General features: G+C 37.9%; 2 protein-coding genes across 4 annotated transcripts; both read right to left on the minus strand.

Annotated features, from left to right (window-relative positions):
- Positions 1–1,687: 1,687 nt before the first annotated feature.
- On the minus strand, positions 1,688–19,604 carry LOC114530329 (TNF receptor-associated factor 3-like). Of its 2 annotated transcripts, none has more exons than XM_028551940.1 (8): positions 19,578–19,604; positions 6,888–7,049; positions 5,122–5,173; positions 4,877–4,975; positions 4,513–4,677; positions 4,252–4,407; positions 3,079–3,781; positions 1,688–2,790 (listed from the first exon to the last, which is right to left on the minus strand). In XM_028551940.1, the coding sequence occupies exons 2-8, from the start codon at positions 7,031–7,033 to the stop codon at positions 2,546–2,548; spliced, it is 1,566 nt and encodes a 521-aa protein (XP_028407741.1). In that variant the 5' UTR covers positions 7,034–7,049; positions 19,578–19,604; the 3' UTR covers positions 1,688–2,545. The 2 variants fall into 2 exon arrangements, with proteins under 2 accessions (XP_028407741.1, XP_028407740.1); XM_028551939.1 differs by lacking the exon at positions 19,578–19,604 and adding an exon at positions 8,722–8,766 and having other exon boundaries at positions 1,689–2,790.
- LOC114530330 (TNF receptor-associated factor 6-like) lies at positions 13,561–22,176 on the minus strand. Of its 2 annotated transcripts, XM_028551941.1 has the most exons (8): positions 22,102–22,176; positions 19,997–20,157; positions 16,980–17,141; positions 15,466–15,517; positions 14,990–15,088; positions 14,627–14,791; positions 14,401–14,556; positions 13,561–14,157 (listed from the first exon to the last, which is right to left on the minus strand). In XM_028551941.1, the coding sequence occupies exons 3-8, from the start codon at positions 17,123–17,125 to the stop codon at positions 13,657–13,659; spliced, it is 1,119 nt and encodes a 372-aa protein (XP_028407742.1). In that variant the 5' UTR covers positions 17,126–17,141; positions 19,997–20,157; positions 22,102–22,176; the 3' UTR covers positions 13,561–13,656. The 2 variants fall into 2 exon arrangements, with proteins under 2 accessions (XP_028407742.1, XP_028407743.1); XM_028551942.1 differs by lacking the exon at positions 19,997–20,157 and having other exon boundaries at positions 22,102–22,135.
- Positions 22,177–22,279: the final 103 nt, after the last annotated feature.

Here is a 22,279-nt window from a genome sequence, read left to right on the forward strand (position 1 = left end):
CGTATAACGGCATGGCTAACGGATCATCTTGCGTGGTACCTTCCGCTGATGCAATTTCTTTACCACCTTGCACGAACAATCTCGAAGCTGTTACATAACAATTGAACGTATAAACAGCCATTGCGGGACAAATGTACTGAATGTTATGTAACATGTCCATGTCCGGTTGATGGAATTGAATGCATTGGTGGCGTCTACCAGTAACACAGCATCTTTTTCTTCTTCATCAAAAATCTCCGACTTGGCGTGAACAGCTGCCTCGCAGCCTGATTGTTGTCCTGCACATAGCTCTAAGTCTCCTGCGCTATCCATAATTTGTGGCTTGATGGCAAAGACAATTGATTTTCCAATGATCCGTCGTAGAACCTCTCCAATTGACGCCAGGGTCAGAGGTATCCAGAGGTATTAAGCGACACGCTAAGATACCTCTAAGCTGGTGGTCTGATCTGCTCCAATAACGACCTTCTGGGTTGCCAGTGTTCTCGCCATTAACGCTATTGCGGATCGTATGTCTTTGGCAGCATCTCCATAGTTGTGAGACACCAAAATATGTCGCCATCCAAGTGCGTCAAGACCTGAAGTACAGCAGCACCTTGAGTCCTCAATGCTGCTTTTGCTATGGCTGCCTCGTCGATGTTGGCGAATAACGCTGGATCGACATACGGAATTTCACCTTCAATCATAACGGAATGGTCCTCAGGTTGTGCAGGTGGATGTTTTTGCAAGAGGTCCGTGTACACAGCGTCATTAAGAGGAAGAACTCCACCAGATGATTGTTCATCCAACAAACGTAGAGCTGCGTTCACTTTGCCACGAAACATGAGACTAGCGAAGGTCTTGGAAAGCTGTTCATTTGAAACCTTCCTAGTAGCCAGTAGTGTCGACTGGAGGATGGTTCTGCATACCATAAGTAACCCATCGAAGTTCCCTTGTTGCTACAAAGCCATGCGCCGAGACAGACAAGTCACATGGTCTTTCGATCTAGTCATAAGTCATTGCCAAACCAGAATCGTGGTTCATTCTGCTCAATATCTCGCACAATAACACGGTAACGTGGATTGTGTGGAAACTTGCTGCTACCACAGGGTACAGTGCTGGTCCCTTTCTTGTTTTCACTGATGGTTAAATGATGTAAAACCAAAAGATCCTGATGACCAGATTTGCGGATGACATGACATTTCACCGGTAAAAACCAATGGGGATACTGCAACCTCGTACCCAGAGGATAGTCAGGATACTGCTTCTAATGAAGTCAGAAATATTAGGGACTGGTCAGATTAAAACGGAATGACCCTAAATCTAATTAATCTATCCAAAACATGGGAAATGGCTATATGTAATGGATCACTAAAACAGTTACCTCCCTTTATTGATGGAATTGAACGAAAGGAATGTCTTATACTCCTTGGTGTCAGTTTTCAAGACAACCCCTGTTGTTGCCTGTTGGGATCTTCATATGGGTGGTCTACTATCTAAAGCTAGTGGGTGAACGCACATCCTAAGAATATATAGATTACCCTCGTGATCAATTAACAAAACTATTTTTTTCTTTGATACTATTATTATTTATCTATGCTATTGAAGTATAGGGCTCAGCACTCTTGAAAAAAATACTTAAAACGAATTGATCAGTGTCTCAAACGAGCTAGGTGATATGGAGAGCCCCACAGTTCAACGGAACTATGTTCAGACCTTTTCCACTGCAGACAAAATTTTTATAACTTTTATTAACACCAACAATACAATATTGCTAATTAACATTAATATGAATATCAATGATATGTTGTATTGTATGATAATAAATATGCACTATTCTAAATCCAGATTCCAGTTTTTTTATGTTCCGGATATTTTAATCTCTTTCTGTGCACACTACTACCATAAACTAAACTGAAAATAACATCAAAATGAATAGGGAAATACAAAGTTCTGGGACTTCAAATCAATATTGTAAACTCTTTGTATTTCCAACAAGTCAACATGTATCCATTAATGAAAATCATACCAACGTTACGAGGTTTTCTTTTCACCATGTTAAGTGGGAATTACATAAATAACAACCTCACCCATTGATAAACAACTTTCAACAACTTTGATATTTTTACAGTCACCTCCGAGAAAAAGGAACAGGTGAAGAAAGTCTTCAGAAATAAAAAGAAACAAGGAGCACGAGTAAACATCAGGTAGGATATTAGGCCAATAGAATTGAGAGTTGGCTTGGGCCATCTCTAGAACAAGAATGCAAAAGAAAAATATGCGAATATAGCCAGACGTCAAATTCTAATGAAAATCACACAGGAAACAGTGGAGGAAAGAACCATGAACTCATAATTACTAGAAGACAGAATTTTAAAGCCACACCGTGATATCTACCCCTGCATTCTCGAAGTCGATATCTCAAAACAAAGTTTCCCAATGACTTAATTTTACACCTCGTGAAAAAAATGTCAAAATGTCACCGCTTTTCCTCGTGAAAAAAATTCCAAAATGTCACCACTTTTCTTTTTAACTCCTTTTCAGTGGGATGACAACATCCCCACACTGCTTAATCCACAATAATCTTGATGAACAATACGTCATCTTTGATGTACTGACGATTGTTTAAACTATCAATCGGCATAAATAGTGGAGAACCAGAGGCGATATTCATATCAGACTTTGGGCGTTGAAAAGACGAACTTTGAGGATCAGAATGGAAAGCGTCGACCATGTGATCACCGTTACCTTGATCTAAGAGCATCATGGTAATCTTCTTCTGAAATGGCCAAGTTTGAAGGGAGTCATAGTCACCTTAAATGAGCCATAAAAATAAGCATATTGAATTGACACGCTGCGATACAGTCATAAAATTATTTTGCTATATACCCAGAGATGATCAGTAAGCAGGGCCGTAGCTAAATCGCTAAATTGAGGGATGGTGTGTACATTCATAATGATTCATGTTTACACACCGTAGGAACAATAGCGTATAGAAGAAATCAGTCGGGCATAAGACGAATATGAATATACACCCCCAATTAAGCTTCTAGCTACGGCCCTGTCTGTACGAGAGTTGAGAAAGCAGCTCAATTGAATCACCTTTCATCACAACAAAAAACAGCGATAAATGCGATCCTTTTCCAAATCCATCTCCGTTCATGTAAATCTTTGCACACATTTTATACCCATACTGAGCGCTGTAGAAATGTGGACTATACAAGGTTGTCTTCACTCCATTGATAGCATCTTGTCGTTTCCTCTGGTAGCCTTCAATCTTCCAAAGCAGAGTACCATTGTAGCTATGGATCTGTTGCTGAGCCCGCGGTCCTCTTTGGGACTCCAAATCGGTAATTTTCACTGTATTAAGAGCAAGAGATTCATCAATTTGATCCGTTCGGTTTCGCACTCTTTCAAGTTGTGAATCTTTCTCTCTCAATTCTCGCTCCAAACTTTGAACTCGTTCCCGTAAACTATTGATGTCAGTGGTAAGGTTTTGATCTTTCGCCAACAGTTTACGGATTTCTTCACCCATTCTCGCATTGCCGCCACCATTGGATTCCAAACCTTCAATCCGTCTCTCCAACCCAGTTAATTTCCCGACCAACATGACGAATTTTTCGGCTAAGCCTGAGCGAACTTCGGTAATATCATCGCGCATTTTTTTAATGATTCCGGCGAACTCTGGTCGTGGGATGTAGCTCCCCAATTGAGATACCCAGTTAAGAGAAAACTGAAGCAACAGACGGACATGATCAATCAAACCATCATTCATATGTTGGCGTAGTTTCCTTCGTTTTAAAGTCTACAAATAATATATTAAATTAGGTCAATACTTTTTCATCCTCTGTTACTATACTGGATGGAACCTACACTAACTGTAATTTATATTTGATGGCTGTTTAAATCAAAGTAACCTTTTGATCCAGTGTTATTACAGGAAGAAACCTAGACGATAATTTTATTTATAGGTTTAAAGGGTCTTGCTCTTGCCACCGACATTGCACCCGCATCGCAAAAGCGTAGGTTCGATTCCTGCCGGAGGACCTATAGTTGACTCATTTTTCCATCACTGTCATCAACTGGCTTGAATTTAAAGTGTGTATAATTCCACTCGATATTAAGACCCTTTAAACCTCTAGAATTTACCAAAAACGAGTGAAGTGCCAAAAATCATAATATAATTTCATTTATACTATTTTTACCTCCGTTGGCTCAAATTTCACATGCATGCACTATTCATTGTCCTACGAATATCCCACAGCAAATTCTTACCTTGTCGTGATTACAACCGACGGCCTGGAATTCGCATTCCCCAGGAATCTCTTCACACACAACTTGCTCGTGTCTTTCGAGGTCTCTTCTCAAAACGTTTTGCTCACAGAACTTGCAAGTCACAGGTGCACTTTCACAGCTTGTACCAACATGATCCTAAACGAATCACTTGCTTATTTCACGTAGAGAGAAATTACTTTCATATATCACGAAATGAAATATCGCAGCGCAGTTTCGTGCAAACGAAACCTTCAATTTTACCTTAAGAGAAGCAAATGGTATGTCTTTGTGGCAATATTTACATTTCACACTGCGATAGTCACATTCGCTTTTCAAATGTTTACCCAAATGAGAGCGTTTGAACTTGATCTTGCATTGGGAATGAACACAGTTTATCTGGGCATGATCACACACCTGGGAATGAGCCTGTATCGAAATAAAATTATCGCATCATAAACTGTTAACTTTAAAAGCTGCTAAAAGATAGTCTTAAGGCAGCAGTATTTTCCCTTTTTTGCAATTGCATGAATTTCTTTAATGTTGATCATCTAACTCCATCCCCTCATGCTCTTCTATCACGTTCCGCCATGCTCATTGTTCCCCTATCATATCTTCACAAGCTTACCTCTAAATCATCATATGTGCCGTACCAAAGACAGCCTTCGTTGGAACAATGTAACGACAATGCTCGTAGTTCACGTCTAGTGAACGTATCAGGGAATACCTGAGGCAAAATCGAAAAACTATGAAACTTTCTATGACCTTGAAACATAAAGAGTTATTATTGGTTGGTAACAGGCACCATACAGGCACTTACACACTAGTTAGGGTACAAAAAACCTTTTTGTGGTGATCGAAAAAATACCCTACCTGTTCCTTTTTTAGTTCTGAACCATCATCAGGACATCTTGGGTCTGAACTCCTGAATAGTAATATCATTTTCATTACATTGGCGCAGATCGAGAAAAGCTCCGAAATTTACCAGAAAAATATTAGTCTTTGGATAAAATCTTATATAACATCAGGTAAAATAGACAAAAGACATTGGGCCAAGTGAAGAGAATTAGTATAATTACCATTCTTCCTAGGAAGAACATTGAATGAGAAGTTAGCTACTAATTTTTATTTAATATTTTGTCTCTATTATTATTATTATTATTATCTAGTATTGATCCAACAATCTGTGTCGTTTAAATGCTGCAACTCCTCCATTCTATGCGCAGTGACGTCGTCGCCGCCTATTTCGAAACCGTAGACAGTCAGTCGCATCGTTGATGGTCAGTCGCATCATTTAAATCGATACCAAATTGCTAGAACTCTGCCGATTTAATTGGCCGACATATAAATGTTAAACTAGCGGGCTTTTCATCCAATGGTCAAGGGTTTGGTTCTTGTGCTTGATACCTGTGTTCGAATACATCCTGTAACCACTTTGTTTTTTCTTTTTTTCGTATTTGCAAAGTCCCGAATTGAACAAGTGAAAATACCTTTTGGTTAATGATTTGGGTTTTTTGAGGGTTTGGTTTGTTTTCTGTGTATATTTGTCGTTAATAAGAGTGTGAGCCCGTGTTCCCAAGCAACCTGAGATCTAGTTAAATGATGCGATTGACCATCAACGATGCGACTGTCTACGGTTTCGAAATTTGCTTGTTTTACAACATTCATTTCTTTTCAAATTGATTGTTTTTACGGTCTGTGAACATGAATATATGCTTATCAATGCTGGCGACGCCACTGTCTACGCGGTGTTCCACAGAACTTCTGACGAGTGCCTGAAACCACAAGCAAATTCGCTCCAGGGGCACCGCAAAAACGATAATTGGGAGGTAAAATTTTCATATATTCGTGTTTTGCATTATTTAGATTTTTTTAAATCTTACGACCGGTGAACAAGAATGTATATAAATATCTGCCCCCTGAATTGTCATTCTTGCGGCGCTCCTGGAGCGAATTTACTTGTGCTTGCAAGCACCCACCAAGCACTCGTTCTGTGGAACACCGAGAATAAAGGAGAGGCATCGCAAGAGAGATAATTGGGGGGGGGGGCAATATTTATATATTCGTGTCCTGCATTATCTAGATTTACTAAATGTGAACAAGAATATATATGAATATCTGCACCCCCCCAATTATCATTCTTGCGGCCCCCCTGATTCACTAACACTGCAGGGTGTATTAAAAACTTAGTCTGAATCATTCGAACACATCGTGCACAAACGATTTGCCGGAAAACGGCGTTTTTTTTGCAAGTAAAAAGTTTTCAAATCCTATTTAGGAACGGCTTACGCACAAAAGGAAAGGAAATGCAGTTTGACCTAATAATTTGGTAGGCTTAAAATATGGAATATGCTTTGAAGATAATGAAAGTTAATCCAATTTGTGAATCAGGGCATCCATTAGCAGAAAACCAGATCGAAAATAACGACGAAATTTAATTCGCAGCAAATGCAGGTGTGAACGGACCTTCGCCAGCTCGGCTGATTGTTCTTTACAATTTATCGTAAATTCGACAAGCGTGCAAACAGTAAAAACGAGTAAAAAAACGAGGTGTATTAAAGTAGAAATAAAACAGCCTTGGCAGTGTAGAGGAATAGTATGCTAGGACATAAAGTCATAAGAAATAAAGAATAACATACTCGAGCATTGTGTCAACACACGAAGAACACATCAAGTGACCACAATGAGTTTGCATCGGAGCGGAGAGTAGTAAATTACAGCTCGTACAAATAAATTTTCGACCAATCGTCTTTCGATCTTCATCTGTAATTTTTGTTCCTGGCATTTTGGAAATGATTCAGCTGGAAAACGAAAGATTTTAAATTCTTTAACGTAATGAACATCAGGTGTTTTATACACTTCCATCCTATCATAAATTTTGTGGTTGTGCCATACTTAAACACTGAAATAAAACAAAAAACAGTCACTTTCAAATTGACGTTTGCATTTTGAAATCGAAATTTGGACCTTGCCGAAATGATATAAATCATGATGACGAGAATTAAAACACAATAACAGTTTTACAGATTTGACAACACGTCTTATGGGAAAACAGAAAGTCTTGAAAGATCATTCACAAATAAATTGAGAATGGTGGTAAATTGTGAGAAAATGACCACATTTTCGTGGTTGGAAACAAGTGAAAACCGCACACTTTAGAAGTGGACACGGCATTATTTGTAAATGATACAAAAAAGAGCTCTGAGGATAATATTTCCCCAGGTTCCATATGACGAAGCACTTAGTGTCGCTGGCATTCAACAATTGAGTACACGAAGACAGGGATTAACTGATAAAAACTTTTCCATGAAATAGAATACTGGGAATAAAATTTTTAAAAATATTCATTCTGAGTTCCTTGGAGCCGGAAGTGACATTCGCGTTGTAACAACTTCACTCGCTGAAACGGCGTTCGTATGGCTGAAACACGTGGCAAATTTGCAAAAGGCTGAAAAGATTATGAATAGTTGAGTTTGAGCTTTTGGGTCTATTACTTTTTGTCTTCAGGACAGGCTGAACAGCAACACTTTTTCGTTTATTGCAAGTGGGAAGGCATTTTTGGCAAGTATGTACAAAACTTTAAAGCTTTAGGACAGTAAAGAAACTGGTCACAACTTTATACCATACAAAGAGTTTTGAACATGATGGTGAGAAATCTGGAAACACTATTGAATTCAGCATGATAAACTGCATCCTTTTCATTTCAAACACTTTCCTTCATTTGAAAATGCAAATGAATTATCAAACGTTTTTTTGCTGAGTAGAACTTTATAGCCATAATAAGGACAGTACAAAAGCCATCACAACTTTATATGATGCAGAGTTTTGTACATGAAAGATGAGAGAGAAATCTGAAAACCCTATTGAATTCAGCAAGATAAACTGCATATTTTTATGTTAACAGACTAAAAAAGGTTTGCTTTGAAGGGAAATGATCATGCGAAACATGAATATACTAATATGTGCCTCTCAACTATCGACTAATCAATTATCCTGCTTCCTACGCCACTGCAGAACACTTTTGTTAAGGACCCTTAAGGATTAAGTTCTAAGTGCTAAGTTTATATAATGACATATGTAAAATAATGGAGTATGGAGACTATTTGGACCTGTTCATCCCACTAACATTAAAATACCTTCTAACTATATTAAACTTTACAACTGATTATAAAACATTGCATTTCTTCATGAAAATAATAAAATTATCCCCATGTAATTACTCAAAATACCTCAAAATACAAAATTCTCAAGTGGTACTTGAGGTATTTACTTTACTTTGTGAATTTTTTTATGAAATTAAATTAATCTAAAATTATGAATCATTGTCAGACCATGGGCTGATGGGCATGGTCAGACATGAGACATATAAAAAATTCAAACGGTGCTTAACGGGAGTCTGGACGAATATATTTTATTAGCCACAAACCTACAAGTAATGTGATATATTAAATAAAGATATATAAGTATACTCACTTTTATAAAGCTTGTTTTCGAAAAGATATACAAGTATACTCACTTTTGCAGCCTAGTCCCAGGCCTTTTAAGCGCGCGATGTATAATTATATGCAGGGGCAGCCCACGCTGAGAGGCCTAGCACAAAATGTTGAAAGTTGTCCCTGATTTTGTCCCTGCAAGCAGCTTAGTCATTTGGCCTCTGTCTCTTATACGTTCCTTAGAAGAAAACGTTTTATTTTAGCTAAAGGTGGGACTTTTTGTCCCCACTTTCTGTATTGAGGTCAGTTTACGATCTACGACGCGGTTAGCTGACCTTGTTCGACGTCGCTAGTCAAATATTTTGCTTGAAATAAGCTACGGGAAATAATTATGCTGCCAAGACTTCGAAATATTCATATAAACGTTGTAATGTCGTTCGCTGTCAATGCTATCGACTATCAAGTAAACTCGAGTCCGTACGTACATGTTTATGATTATAATAAGCTTCAATCCGGCAATTTCAATTATTTATTCTTGCTTCCTTTATAACGGTTCGTGTTGTAAATTGCAAACATTTACTTTGTTTGTTACAGCAATTCTTAATAAAAGACAACATTAAATGGGGGGTTATGATGTTTATTTTATATTTTGATATAGGTAATTGGAACCATATTGTAGTTCTTATATAGTTATAGGTTAATTTGTAACAATTGTCTGAATTAAACCAACTAGAGAAAAAGGTTAGGTTTTGTTTGTGTGATGGAGTTCTTCAAGAAACTATGTACAATGAAACTGTAGTTACGTGTGTAGTAAAAGGTTGTGTTATTGCGGATGCTCGCCTCCCAGAGCTGTACTCCGCAATAAGTCTCAAAATTTGAACAAACAAAATCTTTTGTATTTACTTTCACAATCACTTTTCCCTCAAACTCCCCCGGGCCCCGTCACATGACCTCTCTTACATTACTTCATTTTACTGTCTATGCAAAGTACTAACCAAATATTAAATGTCCCCAGTCTTCGACACCCTCCTCCCCCCATATAAGTGATATAACTACAGAGTTATATGTTATCCTTATTATCCTTAATTATCTTAATCTTGTTCGTCAGCTATCACCGCTTGTATCTTCATTCTTGCTTGTTCACTGGCTTGACGTTTAGGACGGAATTCTAAGGCTTCAACAGTTCAAACTTCCTCTCTGCGGTTTCGCCGCCAAATCCCATTTCAGTTCCAGTGGAAAGAGATGCTGCGGTGTTCTTTCAAGCACTCCTTTTCCCGTTTGAATCTTGGCGCCACGCACTATTTGATCCCGACCGTAGATCAGTTCGATAACCTTCCCAAGTTTCGATAGGTTTCGATTCTTTTCTTCTCCTTTTAATATGACGATTTCATTCACTGCTGCCACTCGGATTCCCTTTGTTACCTGCATTCGATGACGTTCTCGGAGAGTTTTTACATATTCTTTACTCCACCTTGACCACATGGCGTCTTTCACTCTGGATAGATGTCTGGCGCGTCGTCGAAGGTCAGGTTCTTCAATACGTTGAGGTTCTATGTCGAGCACGTAATTTGGCTGAAGAAACAATAACGAGTTTGGTGTCATTAACGGGAGTTGTATCGTCTTTTACGTAGTCTAACGGTCGACTATTTATACAAACTTCCACGTCGGTAACGATTTCGGACAGTTCATTGAATGATAACATCCCATTTCCAATTGCTTTGTAAAATGCTCCTTTGAATATGCCCTCTAGCCTCTCGTATTGTCCACTCCATCGGGGTGCCCGCGATAGGTTAAACTTCCATTCAATCGCATTCCGTGCAAGGTAATCGTGCAGCTTCTCGTCCTTTATCACCTTCTTAATCCACGAAGCAGCCCCCTTAAATGTACTACCGTTATCTGAGTATATCACTTTTGGTCGGCCTCGTCTTGCCACAAATTTCTTTAGACACCTCACGAATTCTTCCTTCTCTAACGACTAACGTATGCAATAACTCTAAGTAAACACCTCGTGTTAAGCTGCAGGCGAACAGACATAGATAACTCTTTCCTTCGGTTTTACCTTTAACTATGAACTTAATCGGTCCAGCAAAATCTACTTCGACTACTTCGTATGGGCGTTCTCCCTGCGTTCTGCTTGCTGGTAATTGTCCTGCCGGTGGTTCAGCGTAAGCTGTAGCTTGTACTCTCTTGCATCCCCAGCATCTCTTACGCACTTGTTTCACAAACTTCCGTAGCCTGGGGATTCAGAAGATTTCGCACCCCATCAGGTAATTAAATTGGATATTGTCCGACAATTCTTCCCCGACATTCCAGTAATCCCTCATAGTTTCTTTGCAAATTGAGTTGCAGCTTGTCCACATTATACTCCTCATCGTTCTCACGGTTTTGTTGCGTTGTTGATCCACCACACCTGTTGCGTCTGTAACTCGGTTGTTGTTAATGGACCAAGGTTCTGGCGTGTCCGTTCTAGCTTTAGGTTAGATAGGAATCGTTGAACCCAAGCACCTACTCGTAAGACTCTTCACAAGTTGGTGATATGAGCTTCGAGCAGAACGTCAAACGAGTCACTTGCGACTTTGGGCTGGACGGTGCAGCAAACCATCTGTCGCTCAAGTTTCTCTTCAGCTCGACTTTCGGTTGTAGACTTGATAGACTTGGATGCTACCAGCGACTGCGTGGTTCCCGATGGTTGCTCTACTACCGCATACACTGTGGCACAAACACCCTTGTTACTTGCATCACCAAATGCGTGCAAACTCATGGATTCAACCTTCTCATGATATGGTACCAGAGATCTTGGCACTGTTTCTTCAATGGGTAGTGATTCTTCCCATATCTTCCAACGATATATCGATCTGCCAAATCTCTTTTAATTTGGGTGTCCCGTGACCATTTTGCATCACACACATCCCTATAGATCATCTTGCCCTGGTGAAACTAAACCGAGAGGGTCGTAAATTCTTGACAATTTGCTCAAGATACCTTTGCTTTAATTTGCTTTGTTGTTGAGAGAGATTCATCCGGAAAAGTTACTGTTAACCTGTCCGATTCTTTGTCCTATGGTAGACCCAAAAGTTTCGAATCACTACTCTTGACATTCAATTACTGTTTCGCAAATGTCTGACTTTCGCACTGGTCTTCATTATGTAAATTTCCATCTCCTTCAAGCACTTTCTCACTTGCATTCCACTTGTGTAACTTGAAGGTTGCATCTTTCACGACCTTCGTCATTTTCGTTTTCTTCTCTTGTGCCTCGTGTACAGTTGTGCCTCCGGTCAACAGATCATCTACATACAAGTTCTTTTGGAGCTCTGCTACTATCTCAGGTTCGTGCTTTTGCCAAAGTTCCAAATGCTGATCGATGACGCCGCCGAGTAGAAAAGGTGAGCACGTCAACCCGAATAGAGCCCGAGTAAACCTGTAGACTTTTATCAAATCACCGCCCGGATGTTTCTAATGGAATCTCTGTGTACAGATCCCCTTGATCGTTCTCAGATGTATCTTCCAATCCCAGAACGTCCAACCGCCATAGATGCTCGTAGTCTGTTTGGGAACTTTGGGTAAGTAAGATTTGGGTATGGTCAAACTCTGCTGTGTGTGTTTTGGTGGTTGTTTTGATTCGTGCATATTCTCCAGCGGTGGGCACCACATGGACCGGTAATTTTGGTTTCAAATCATGATCTAGAACTTCTACGCTCTTAAGATGCGGATACTTCTTAATCAAGTCATTGTATCTCGAAATGTCCACTGATAAAAGTTCCTCTTTACTGATCGTGACTAAGTTCACATCCATCTTAAATTCGCCGCTTACCGAACTGACCGATGTTTGGTAAGTTTCCAGATGTGCTACTTGTGATCCCATCAGCATGTCAATTCTTTTCTTCGTAACATCGACTGTTTTTTTCTTTAAGAGATTAATAAGCTTTGCCGACGCATATGAGCTGCCAGCTCCCGAGTCGATCAATGAAACTTTTCGGTTTGAAATCGGTTTGAAACTTGAGGCGTGTCTCAAAAAGTTTTTGCTCAAAATCGAGTTCTTGTCTCCGTTTTTCTTCACCCAATCTCCAACTGTACTCGTCAATCCATGTTGTCAAGCGTTTTATTTCTTGTTCTGTCTGGGCCAGTTCTGCCTCAATGTCTACATTCCATTCACCAATTTGTGTAAGGTCTTGTTCTGCTACGATCCTTCGTGTCTCTTCCTCTCTTCGATATTGATCAGCTTTAAGTTGACGCTCTATAGCTTCTGGTTGTTCACTTTGCAATACATTGTTTGTGCGATCTGCAGTTATTTTTAGTTGAGTCAATTTCGCTTTCAGTTTTGCTTCACTTGTTGTCATGGCGATATTTTACTCAGATCAAGACGGTTTTACTAAATAGATGTAATTCACAATTCGCTTCGCTAGAAATCCGTCAAACCATATAGCATTTATATATAATACCCGTGAAATTGAACAACTTTCGCGGTTTATGATACCATGACGCAATAATCCCGTTCGTTGCGCGTGGAAAAACTCGCAGTAAACTCGTGGTCAATCCTGTCTATTATAAAATTCCCGTGAGCAGAATCCTTTAAATCATCAATTTCTAGTTAAAATCGACGTGTAAGCTAATTCGCATCAAATCCGTACCTTATAAACACGCTCGAGTTTGCCGTTGAAGTGTTTTCCCGATATTTCCGTCTAATGGTCACTAGGTATTGCGGATAATCGCCTCCCAGAGCTGTACTCCGCAATAAGTCTCAAAAATAGTCTCAAAATTTGAACAAACCAAATCTTTTGTATTTACTTTCACAATCACTTTTCCCTCACACTTTTACCTCTTACATTACTTCATTTTACTGTCTATGTAAAGTAGTAACTAAATATTAAATGTCCCCAGTCTTCGACAATGTAGTGTTGTTGGTGATGTTCAAAATCAAAGTTATATTTTGATTTTAAGTTAGCCTTCGATCTTTTAAACCAGAGTACCATTGTAGCTATGGATCTTGCTGAGCCTGAGGTCTTCTTTGGGACTCCAAATCGGTAATTTTCACTGTATTAAGAGCAAGAGATTCATCAATTTGATCCGTTCGGTTTCGCACTCTTTCAAGTTGTGAATCTTTCTCTCTTAATTCTCGCTCCAAACTTTGAACTCGTTCCCGTAAACTATTGATGTCAGTGGTAAGGTTTTGATCTTTCGCCAACAGTTTACGGATTTCTTCACCCATTCTCGCATTGCCGCCACCATTGGATTCCAAACCTTCAATCCGTCTCTCCAACCCAGTTAATTTCCCGACCAACATGACGAATTTTTCGGCTAAGCCTGAGCGAACTTCGGTAATATCATCGCGCATTTTTTTAATGATTCCGGCGAACTCTGGTCGTGGGATGTAGCTCCCCAATTGAGATACCCAGTTAAGAGAAAACTGAAGCAACAGACGGACATGATCAATCAAACCATCATTCATATGTTGGCGTAGTTCCCTTCGTTTTAAAGTCTACAAATAATATATTAAATTAGGTCAATACTTTTTCATCCTCTGTTACTATACTGGATGGAACCTACACTAACTGTATTTATATTTGATGGCTGTTTGAATCGAAGTAACCTTTGATCCAGTGTTATTACAGGAAGAAACCTAGACTATAATTTCATTTATATTATTTTTACCTCCGTTGGCTCAAAGTTCACATGCATGCACTATTCATTGTCCTACGAATATCCTACAGCAAAATCTTACCTTGTCGTGATTACAACCGACGGCCTGGTATTCGCATTCCCCAGGAATCTCTTCACACACAACTTGCTCGTGTCTTTCGAGGTCTCTTCTCAAAACGTTTTGCTCACAGAACTTGCAAGTCACAGGTGCACCTTCACAGTTTGTACCAACATGATCCTAAACGAATCACTTGCTTATTTCAGGTAGAGAGAAATTAGTTTCGTGCAAACGAAACGTTCAATTTTACCTTAAGAGAAGCAAATGATATGTCTTTGTGGCAATATTTACACTTCACACTGCGATAGTCACATTCGCTTTTCAAATGTTCACCCAAATGAGAGCGTTTGAACTTCATCTTGCATTTAGAATGAACACAGTTTATCTGAGTATGATCACACACCTGGGAATGAGCCTGTATCGAAATAACATTATCGCGTCATAAACTGTTAACTTTAAAACCTGCCAAAAGATGGTGTTGAAGAAATATTTTCCCTTTTTTGCAATTGCATGAATTTCTTTAATGTTGATCATCTAATTCCATCCCCTCATGCTCTTTTATCATGTTCCGCCGTTTGTTCATTGTTCCCCTATCATATCTTCACAAGCTTACCTCTAAATCATCATATGTGCCGTACCAAAGACAGCCTTCGTTGGAACAATGTAACGACAATGCTCGTAGTTCACGTCTAGTGAACGTATCAGGAAATACCTGAGGTAAAATCGAAAAACTATAAAACTTTCTATGACCTTGAAACATTATACACTTAATGTATGCTCCCGAGGGAAATAGTGAATTTTGTTTTCCCAAGAGTCTGAATGTTTCCGGAGACGAAAAACATACATGTTACACAACAATTTCATTACAGAAAACACTTTGTTATGACAATATGCGGGCAACAATTTTTCACTTGTTTCCCTGGCGGAAAACATTGCATTTATTTAAAGTCATGTGACTACGAATGAACCAATCACATTTAAAATACACAGCACCTATATAACAAAACGAGTTATTATTTGTTGGTAACAGGCACTTACACACTAGTTAAGGTAAAAAACCTTTTTGTGGTGATCGAAAAAATACCCTACCTGTTCCTTTTTTAGTTCTGAACCATCATCAGGACATCTTGGGTCTGAACTCCTGAATAGTAATATAATTTTCATTATTATAAATTATAGTAGTAAAAGCAATTTGATTGGCTAATAGTTGACAGATAAATCGCGCAATCACGCAAAATTCAGTTATCTGCTAGCAGATAACTAAGTTATCTGTAAGTGAGCCTGCGGTGGTTAACAAGCGGTATTCATTTGAATGTATTTATATATTATGTAAAATTGATGTATTTTTGGATGTTGCTATTAAAAAAGGTTTTTCATTCGTTAATACTATGTTTACTATTCTTCAAATGTATAATAAAACAATTATTGAATAGTCGGTTTTTGTAATGTGCAGAGTTATCAAGATCTCGGTAAGCGTTATTCGACCTTGATAAAGGGGCGGCGGAACAGGGGGGGCTAGGGGGGCTTTAGCCCCCCCCAGAAGTAAAAGCGGGGGGGCCTAGCCCCCCTAAAAATTGATGAAGAATGCCAGAATGGGAGATTAAATATACAAATTATGTTACTACGAAGTCGTCAAATTAATGCTCGCCGGCGTATCAAATTCTAATAAGATATCCTATATTGTGATACGGATCAAGTAAATGTAAATTGACTTCCTTTGATCTTTCTTACTTGGCTTTAACAGCAGAATATTCGTGATTGTATATTGTTATTATTTTCGGACCGCCATTTTGTTTGGAAATTATTTTGAGAATTTGAGAGATGTGCCGTTTCAGTTCAGTTGTGTTTGCCCATGAAAAACTACGATGAAAGCCGCAAGTAAGACTCGGAGATGGCCATTTCTGAAGATCTAGAGCATTGAAATTCCAAAAAATTTTCGCCCAGCGCTAACCATGGTGGCGCCTCGTGAGATTAACCCCCCCCCAAAATATATTATGTTCCGCCGCCCCTGCCTTGATAACTCTGCATATCACAAAAACCTCATCCAATAATTGTTTATTACATTGACCCAGATCGAGAAAAGCTCCGAAATTTACCAGAAAAATACTAGTCTTCGAATAAAATCTTATATGATATCTGGTAAAATAGACAAAAAACTTTATGCTAAGTGAAGAGAATTAGTATAATTACCATCATTCATCGCAAGAGAGATAATTGGGGGGGGGGGGCAATATTTATATATTCGTGTCCTGCATTATTTAGATTTACTGTATGTGAACAAGAATGTATATGAATATCTGCCGCCCCCAATTATCATTCTTGTGCCCCCCCCCCCTGATTCACTAACACTGCAGGGTGTATCAAAAATTTTAAACACTTCGTAAATATCTTCTAGGTAGTCTGATTCATTCGAACACATCGTGCAAAAACGATTTGCCGGAAAACAGTCTTTTTTTCAAGTAAAAAAAATTTAAATTCTATTTAGGAACGGCTTACGCACAAAAATGGATTACAAGAAATGCCGTTTGACCTAATTGGTAGGCCTTAAATATGGAATATGCTTTGCTAGGACATAAAGTCATAAGAAATAAAGAATAACATACTCTAACATTGTGTCAACACACGAGGAACACATCAAGTGACCACAATGAGTCTGCATCGGAGCGGAGAGTAGTAAATTACAGCTCGTGCAAATAAATTTTCGACCAATCGTCTTTCGATCTTCATCTGTAATTTTTGTTCCTGGCATGTTGGAGGTGATTCAGCTGTGACGTAAAGAACATCAGTTGTTTTATACAATTCTATCCTATCATAAATTTTGCGGTTGTTTTTAAAATTTTGAACTGAACCGAACTGAACTGAACTGAAACAAAAAACAGTCACTTTCAAATTGAATTGTGTGAAATGACCACATTTTCGTGGTTGGAAACAAGTGCAAACCGAACGCTTTAGAAGTGGACACGGTATTGAAAATGTTCCAACCCGTCATTATTTATTTAAGAGTATTCACAGCCACTGGTTGGCTAATAGCTATATGAGTGAAATCGTCATGTCCAACGAGTGACGCCAGTCTTAACGTGGGATCTTGGACTTTTAATGTTCACTGTCATAATTATTTAGTCGTATTTCACATTACGACGTCTCGCCAATGTCGAAGACATCAACTCAACAAGAAAGTGGAAATGTTAAACCGACACAAATACTGGAAATGAAATTTTTAAAAATGTTCATTCTGAGTTCCTTGGAGCCGGAAGTGACATACGCGTTGGAACAACTTCACCAGCTGAAACGGCGTTCGTATAGGTGAAACGCAAATTGGCAAAAGGCTGAAAAGATTATGAATAGTTGAGTTTGAGCTTTTAGGTCTATTACTTTTTGTGTTGAGGGGAGGCTGGACAACAACACTTTTTCGTTTATTGCAAGTGGAAAGGCATTTTTGGCAAGTATGTACAAAACTTTAAAGCTTTAGGACAGCACAGAAACTGGTCACAACTTTATACTATACAAAGAGTTTTGAACATGATGGTGAGAAATCTGGAAACACTATTGAATTCAGCATGATAAACTGCATCCTTTTCATTTCAAACACTTTCCTTCATTTGAAAATGCAGATGAATTATCAAACGTTTTTTTGCTCAGTAGAACTTTATAGCCATAATAAGGACAGTACAAAAGCCATCACAACTTTATATGATGCAGAGTTTTGTACATGAAAGATGAGAGAGAAATCTGAAAACACTATTGAATTCAGCAAGATAAACTGCATATTTTTATGTTAACAGACTAAAAAAATGATTGCTTTGAAGGGAAATGATCATGCGAAACATGAATATACTAATATGTGCCTCTCAACTATCGACTAATCAATTATCCTGCTTCCTACGCCACTGCAGAACACTTTTGTTAAGGACCCTTAAGGATTAAGTTCTAAGTACTAAGTTTATATAATGACATATGTAAAATAATGGAGTATGGAGACTATTTGGACCTGTTCATCCCACTAACATTAAAATACCTTCTAACTATATTAAACTTTACAACTGATTATAAAACATTGCATTTCTTCATGAAAATAATAAAATTATCCCCATGTAATTACTCAAAATACCTCAAAATACAATATTCTCAAGTGGTACTTGAGGTATTTACTTTACTTTGTGAATTTTTTTATGAAATTAAATTAATCTAAAATTATGAATCATTGTCAGACCATGGGCATGGTCAGACATGAGACATATAAAAAATTCAAACGGTGCTTAACGGGAGTCTTAAATTATAGAGTCATCAACTCCTAACATCTGGACGAATATATTTTATCAGCCACAAACCTACAAGTAATGTGATATATTAAATAAAGATATATAAGTATACTCACTTTTATAAAGCTTGTTTTCGAAAAGATATACAAGTATACTCACTTTTGCAGCCTAGTCCCAGGCCTTTTAAGCGCGCGATGTATAATTATATGCAGGGGCAGCCCACGCTGAGAGTTCGCTGAGAGGCCTAGCACAAAATGTTGGAAATTGTCCCTGATTTGTCCCTGCAAGCAGTTTAGTCATTTTGCCTCCTATACGTTCCTTAGTACACGCGGCGAGACGGGAACTGAGAGGCCAAGAAGAAAATGTTATATTTTAGCTAAAGTGAGGACTTTTTGTCCCCACTTTCTGTATTGAGGTAATGAGGTTAGTTTACGATATACGACGCGGTTAGCTGACCTTGTTCGACGTTGCTAGTCAAATATTTTGCTTGAAATAAGCTACGGGAGATTAATTATGCTGCCAGGACTTGGGGTATTTACTTGAGGTATTTACTTTACATTGTGACGAGCTGGCTTCTTTTTGGTAGTGATATTTGTAGTCAGACGGGTCGGCCGAATGTTCTTTTATAAAACCTTGTCAAAAAACAGACAGTCTTTCAATGTAGCTATGTAAAATGTAACTATTTATTTTTTCTAAGCGTAGCAAAGTTTCGAACATTTTTTTATGAAATTAAATTAATCTAAAATTATGAATCATTGTCAGACCATGGGCATGGTTAGACATGATGAGACATATCAAAATTTCAAACGGTGCTTAACGGGAGTCTTTAATAAACTTCTTCAACTCGTCTTCAACTCCTGACATCTGGACGAATATATTTTATTAGCCGTAAACCTACGAGTAATCTGATATACTGAATAAAAGATATATAAATATACTCACTTTAATAAAGCTTGTTTTCGAAAAGATATACAAGTATATTCACTTTTGCAAGCCTAGTGCCAGGCCTTATAAGCGCGCGATGTATAATTATATGCAGGGGCAGCCACGTGACAGTTTAAGGATATATCCTTAAACTGTGCCCACGTTGAGAGGCCTAGCACAAAATGTTGAAAATTGTCCCGGATTTTGTCCCTGCAAGCAGCTTAGTCATTTGGCCTCTTATGCGTTCCTTAGTATACGCGGCGAGACGGGAACTAGACCATAATTTCATCGTGTCTCAAACAGTGAAACAGTGAACTGGTCTCAAATCATAGTTTGCAGAAAAACGAGGTGTATTAAGGTAGAAGTAAAACAGCCTTGGGAGTGTAGAGGAATAGTATGCTAGGACATAAAGTCATAAGAAATAAAGAATAACATACCCTAGCATTGTGTCAACACACGAGGAACACATTAAGTGACCACAATGAGTTTGCATTGGAGCGGAGAGTAGTAAATTACAGCTCGTACAAATAAATTTTCGACCAATTGTCTTTCGATCTTCATCTGTAATTTTGTTCCTGGCATTTTGGAAATGATTTAGCTGGAAAACGAAAGATTTTAAATTCTTTGAGGTAATGAACATCAGGTGTTTTATACAATTCCATCCTATCATAAATTTTGCGGTTGTTCTTAAAATCTTGAACTGAACTGAAATGAAACAAAAAACAGTCACTTTTAAATTGACGATTTGCATTTTGAAATCGAAATTTGGACCTTGCCGAAATGATATAAATCATGATGACGAGAATTAAAACACAATAACGGTTTTACAGATTTGACAACACGTCTTATGGGAAAACAGAAAGTTTTGAAAGATCATTGACAAATAAATTGAGAATGGTGGTAAATTGTGAGAAAATGACCACATTTTCGTGGTTTGAAACAAGTGCAAACCGCACACTTTAGAAGTGGACACGGCATTATTTGTAAATGATACAAAAAAGAGCTCTGAGGATAATATTTCCCCAGGTTCCATAATTATGACGAAGCACTTAGTGTCGCTGGCATTCAAGAATTGAGTACACGAAGACAGGGATTAAGTTATAAAAACTTTTTCATGAAATAGAATACTGGAAATAAAATTTTTAAAATTATTGATTCTGAGTTCCTTAGAGTGGGAAGTGACATAAGCGTTGTAACAACTTCACTCGCTGAAACGGTGTTCGTATGGCTGAAACACGTGGCAAATTTGCAAAAGGCTGATAAGATTATGAATAGTTTAGTTTGAGCTATTGGGTCTATTACTTCTTCTCTTGAGGACAGGCTGGACAGCAACACTTTTTCGTTTATTGCAAGTGGAAAGGCATTTTTGTACAAAACTTTAAAGCTTTAGGACAGCACGGAAACTGATCACAACTTTATACCATATAAAGAGTTTTGAACATGATGGTGAGAAATCTGGAAACACTATTGAATTCAGCATGATAAACTGCATCCTTTTCATTTCAAACACTTTCTTTCATTTGAAAATGCAGATAAATTATCGAACAAAAGCCATCACAACTTTATATGATGCAGAGTTTTGTACATGAAAGATGAGAGAGAAATCTGAAAACCCTATTGAATTCAGCAAGATAAACTGCATATTTTTATGTTAACAGACTAAAAAAGGTTTGCTTTCAAGGGAAATGATCATGCGAAACATGAATATATTAATCTGTGCCTCTCAACTATCGACTAATCAATTATCCTGCTTCCTACGCCACTGCAGAACACTTTTGTTAAGGACCCTTAAGGATTAAGTTCTAAGTGCTAAGTTTATATAATGACATATGTAAAATAATGGAGTATGGAGACTATTTAGGCCTCTTCATTCTACTAACATTACCACCTTCTAAGTAGATTAAACTTTACAACTGATTATAAAACAAATGCATTTCTGCATGAAAATAATAGAATTATTCCCATGTAATTACTCAAAATACCTCAGTAAAATTACTCAAAATTTTCAAGTGGTACTTGAGGTATTTACTTTACTTTGTAAGGAGCTGGCTTCTGATTGGTAGTAATTAATATTAGTGAGCTTAAGCAAGTGACCTTTTTGACAATATGTATGTTGACTGGAAGTAAATTGTTTTTCACTAATCACAATCCTTGATCCAGTCTTTTCACGTTACTGTTGTCAAAAACGTCACTTGCTTAAGCTCACTAATTGTAGTCAGACAGATCAGCTGAATGTTCTTTTATAAAACCTTTTCAAAAACAGACAATCTTTCAATGTAGCTATTCAAAATGTAAATATTCATTTTTTTTTAAGCGTAGCATATTTTCGAACATTTTTTATGGAATTAAATTAATCTAAAATTATGAATCATTGTCAGACCATGGGCCGGCATGGTCAGACATATCAAAAATTCAAACGGTGCTTAACGGGAGTCTTAAATTATAGAGTTTTCAACTTCTGACATTTGGACGAATATGTTTTATTAGCCGCAAACCTACGAGTAATGTGATATACTGAATAAAGATATATAAATATACTCACTTTTATAAAGCTTGTTTTCGAAAAGATATACAAGTAATACAACTGTACAAGTACAACTCACTAGCCTAGGCTGCCTAGGCCCAGGCCTTGTGAGCGCGCGATGTATAATTATATGAATTATATGCAGCGTTCTCACTTTTAAGGAAATTTCCTTAAACTAAGGAAATTTTGATCTTAT

This window comes from Dendronephthya gigantea, unplaced genomic scaffold, assembly GCF_004324835.1.
Source record: "Dendronephthya gigantea isolate DGI-Jeju-01 unplaced genomic scaffold, DenGig_1.0 000061F, whole genome shotgun sequence".
NCBI classification, from domain to species: Eukaryota; Metazoa; Cnidaria; class Anthozoa; order Malacalcyonacea; family Nephtheidae; genus Dendronephthya; species Dendronephthya gigantea.